We start from the raw sequence: 4,506 nt of genomic DNA, 5'->3' as shown, positions 1-4,506 counted from the left end.
AAAAGGCTGAAGTTCAACTCGACTGAGCGAAGGTTTCAGAACGGAAGCCCAATGAAGCCCAGGCAGGCAAGGCTTTTTGTGGTTTAACTCCTCCATGGCTGTTTACGAACGTCAAGGAAACACAGCCGAAGCACTGGTTCCAGCGCAGGACTCCTCCATTGCCGTCCGCGAACCTCAAAAACACCGCAGTCAAGTCTAGACGACACAATTTAAACGTGTCGAGGTCATTTTGAAGGGGGAGGTCCCGGGAGGCGAGACAGATGGGTAGCTGTGGAGGTGGAGGGAAAGGGTAGGCAGAGGACTGGAAGGCTCATTGTGCAAGGAAATGTTGTGTGCATGGGCAGGTATGCACCGGTATTAATGAAGTTTGACAGGTGTCGAAGAAGAAATAGCAGGGGTGCAAAGTATAAGAAGATGCAAAGCAGAATAAAAAGAGCGCCACCGGCTCCGCGCGCCGCACGTGTGAAGAAGCGAGTGGCATCGGGCACTCGCATCGCACCTGAGGTCATTTCTCAGAAGTACATGACCTTCATATTCGGCATGGAAGACGTATAGTTACAGCTCAAAAGCTTTTGGCAAATGTGTAGTGAATGCGAAGGCATTCATAAACAGTTCCGATGATTGAACTCCTACCCTGAGTGCAGTTTCTGTTCGAGCGCGTGATTTATTCAGGAAGTGTTCTTTTTTTTTTTTTTTCGATAGAGCATGTAAAGCCTCAAAAATTCCGAGAGCACTGTTGAATCTACACTGCAGAAAATCGAAAGCCTTGCTGCTGCACAGGGCGCATCACGTTTGTTCTCATTATCATTATTAACTAAATGCAACATCATTATCATCGCTACTGTCATCATGGTCGTTATCACTAATTGCAGCGTCATTGTCATCGCTCATTGTCATTGTCACGGTAGACAAGAAGTATGATATTCTTTTCACGATCCTGGGCGTGGTACAGTTGGTTAAAGCTCTCGGCTATCGATCCGAGGGAAGGATCATTCCCGGTGGAGAAAGTATATTTACTTTTCTGATGACGTCGTCATGATGTCATTTGATTGACAGCTATAGTGTGACCGGACGTCAGGGGTATGAGCTTTTAAAGACTTCCACCTCAAAAAATCATCTGTTTTGTACTTTTGCCTCAAGATTATCTTTGCCTCGCTTGGGGACTCTGATACTTTGTTGGCTTATCGCAACGATAGAAAATGAAGCAAGGAATGACAGCAACGTACCTGACGCCCAAAATTCTCTTGAGCGAAAGCAGCAAATAATAATTAGAAGAATGGCACAGCAGCGCCTCTGACACCAACTCACCGTACAAGACTACTCATGTATTTGTAAAGTTCGATTTGACCGCGTGCAAGCTGGGGCTCACCAGCGCCACTAGCGGCAGAAAGTACCAATTTTTTGACATTCGCCTCATGCTTGGGTTTTTTTGTTCTTGCGCTGGAAACTAAAAGCACCTTATTATTTAAATAAAATATTCGTAGCATGATACGTTATCCTTTAACGTATTCGAAAGAAGGGAGAGGGTTGGCACGAAAACTGTTTACCTTTGATAGTGGATAGAAAGTTGATGACAGAAACAGGTAAAACGCCCTCGACAAGCCCGAAATGGACATTAAAGGCGGCTCCCAGCGAGTGTGGAGACATTGGGGGCAAGTAATGATATTGTGATTTTCGATGCTGTGCCGGCAGGAGTAAGCGGCGCTGGCGCGTTGTATTCCTGTCTGCTATGTTTGAAACGAGGAAGCGGCCTGTGCAGGTTGCGCTCGTGTGGCGTTATCTCTACATTTAACGATCTGCTGTTTTCGCGCTTTCCATGCTGTCTGCGTTCACTGACTGCCGTCGTGATAACTCGGACAAAACTTGGGTGAACGCTGAACTCGGAACGTCTTGCATAGCGCGGTGGGTTACTTCTCTCAATTCTATGTCACTGCGGCGCATTTTCGGCTGAGCGAGCTCAATAGGCTCATTTAGTTCGCAGCGCTTAAGGCACATCCTCTCCTTCGGTTATTTCATCTGTGAGCGCTACTAAACTGTCGACGTTGACGGTTGCGTACTTCGAGCAAAATAGGTCTGGGGTATTTGGAATTGTTTGAAGGCATGCATAAAATGACACCGCTGCTCTATATACGATGGGTCAGGTGCATGCTTTTACTGAACTCAGTCGATGTCCCGATGGCAGCAGTACACAGAACGGAATGGCATAGTGCTGGTCCCTGAAGCACAGCTGCGGCGTATTTGTGACACGCAGCAGTTGTTTTTGGATTTTTTGTTTCCTCATTACAACAACCTCCCAGACGGAAGTATGTGCCGTAAAACACGGAGATTAATGGTAATGTAGAAATTGTTTTCCCTGGCAGAGAAAAAGAGCAAATATGACGTCCCACTGGAAAGGTTTCAGATTTACCATTTCTACCATATCACTAAAACCTCAACCTCGGCCAAGAGCACATGTTATTCCTAAATACCACCAGGGTTTAGAGCTTTATTTTTAATTTTTAAGCTCCGGGTCGAAGGAATGGCTGTTGTTGACAATAATGTTTAGCGTGCACCTAAAAGACAGAAAAACGGATAGAGAAAAATTCTCTATCTGTTTTTCTGTCTTTTAGACTTACCCGTTACAAAGGAGTCCTGACAAGTCATAAGCCGCGTGTAGGCTGAAGACCTTAATTCCCCTTCCCCCTTTATAATTAGGCTGCCCGGCTGTGACAGTTCGCTTCGCAGCTGTTTCCTGCCGTAGATCGAACTGCGGAGTCCGAAAACGAGACACCTAGCTATTACTGCAGTAGAATATGCGCGATTTCAGAGGCTGCCAGGGCTCGAAGACTGCATAGTACACGATACAACGTAGCTCTATGTCAGCGGAGTTTCCTCTACGTCTAACATGAGCGTCGCAAGCCTGAACTGCGCCGGAGAGGCTGCGCGCTCAGATAACCGAACGAGAGCGTGTTCCCGCCCTGATCAAGACAAAAAGGAGAACATTACAAGAAATGGTGTCGATTCAGCGCTTCATTCGACCTGCAAGACGAGGAAACAAAATTACCGCCGGTTAACTCTTCGGACCACTGTGGCGTTTGTGGTGGCTCTGGTAGCGACGAGCGTGATGTGGCCTTCTCGGCGGAAGCAGCCGCACATTGTTTTCATACTGGCCGATGACCTGGTGAGTACATTTGTCTGCTGTAGTACTTTCATATTTTCTTGCAACAGCTGCCACTTTTTGTTTGAAATTTTGTGCGCGTACAACTAAGGGATGAGATTCTCCAGAACGACAGAAAAAGAAAATTATCAATATGGCGTCATGGACCGGTACCTCTGCCTATATGTGAAGCATTTTGACTCGAGAAACTGAAATCAAAACGTACGAGCTAAATTATTATCACAATTGGGGCAATTAAAATATATTTTTGTTCCATTTATCTTATTCTTGCTCTCTGAACAAGGTTCGGTGGTGTTAATTTTTCAGGCATTGCACTTATGTAATAGTTACAATGAAGGCTTGATAAGGATATTCCAGAAAGATGTCAAACTTCGATCTGCCCTTACAAAGTCAGAGAGCTGTCTATGCCTTTTTGTAAAACCTTCACGCGAGCCAGCGCGAAAGATGCTCGTTATTTTCACAAATGTTCCCTAAAAACGTAGTCTGCTCCATTTCCCTTACGAAAGCGCAGTCGACGTTAACAGTAGTGTACACACGATATATACACCTGTATGGGGGAGATTTTGGCTTGTATATGTACAGGGTATCCTTTAACGTTTAGAGATAGCCCCGTCAGGGTGATGCAGTGGTTAGGAGTGCCCACTGCCTACTGTGCCCAACGATACGGTATTGAGTCCCCGCCACAGCGACCACATTTCGATGGATTCGAAAATCAAGGCGCCCATGTGCTGCGTGATGTCAGTGCACGTTAAGAACCTCAGGTGGTCGAAATTTCTGAATCCCTCCACAACGGCGTCTCATGGCCTTAGTCCCTTTGGGACATTAAACCCCATAAACCAAACCAAATCACAGATTTATACTTTAAAAACAATCAGAGGCGCGCCTGTGCGATCTGTACAGATGTGTTGCGCAGCAAGGCGACATCATGCATATGACAAAGCTTTTTGTTTAGGCGAATAATTAACTAGAATTAACGAGTGTGCTTTGTTTTGTCATCTTATGCATGGTAACAGTGAGCCGCGAGATTGAAGACCATCCATGTCAAAGATGAACCCCTTTCTAAATTTGCTTAGGATGCAATGTGATTTGGAAATGTAGCGCCGAAGATTCGCGCCTCAGAACTTGTTGACTGTTTGTCGCCATTGCATAATAATAAAATGGCGTCGCTTAAGTTCATTTCTTATACATGGAATGCAGAGCTTTTCCGCATATTTGAGGGTTTGTAAGAAGTAACATAATCTTGGCGACATTACCACGCGCAGTGACGAACATTTATCAGTAGGTAATGCTGTAAAGCCCCCTCAACGAAAGCTTAAATGCTTGTTTCTGACTCTCTTAATTTCTAGCGA

At 45.5% G+C, this 4,506-nt stretch overlaps 1 protein-coding gene across 1 annotated transcript in view; it reads left to right on the top strand.

Moving 5' to 3' along the window:
* Positions 1 to 2,638: 2,638 nt before the first annotated feature.
* The window catches only part of LOC146198466 (arylsulfatase B-like), a 33,983-nt gene continuing 32,115 nt past the window's right edge, over positions 2,639 to 4,506 (top strand). Inside the window, exon 1 of the mRNA XM_084591906.1 lies at positions 2,639 to 3,160. Within this exon, the coding sequence (XP_084448032.1) occupies positions 2,885 to 3,160 (276 nt within the window). The 5' untranslated portion in view covers positions 2,639 to 2,884. The remainder of the gene's footprint in view (positions 3,161 to 4,506) is intronic.

Source organism: Amblyomma maculatum, chromosome 2 (genome assembly GCF_055883805.1).
Source record: "Amblyomma maculatum isolate TAMU_Amacu chromosome 2, ASM5588380v1, whole genome shotgun sequence".
Taxonomy (NCBI): domain Eukaryota; kingdom Metazoa; phylum Arthropoda; class Arachnida; order Ixodida; family Ixodidae; genus Amblyomma; species Amblyomma maculatum.
The sequence above is the reverse complement of the archived record's forward strand: the minus strand, read 5'-3'. Positions and strand labels throughout refer to the sequence as shown.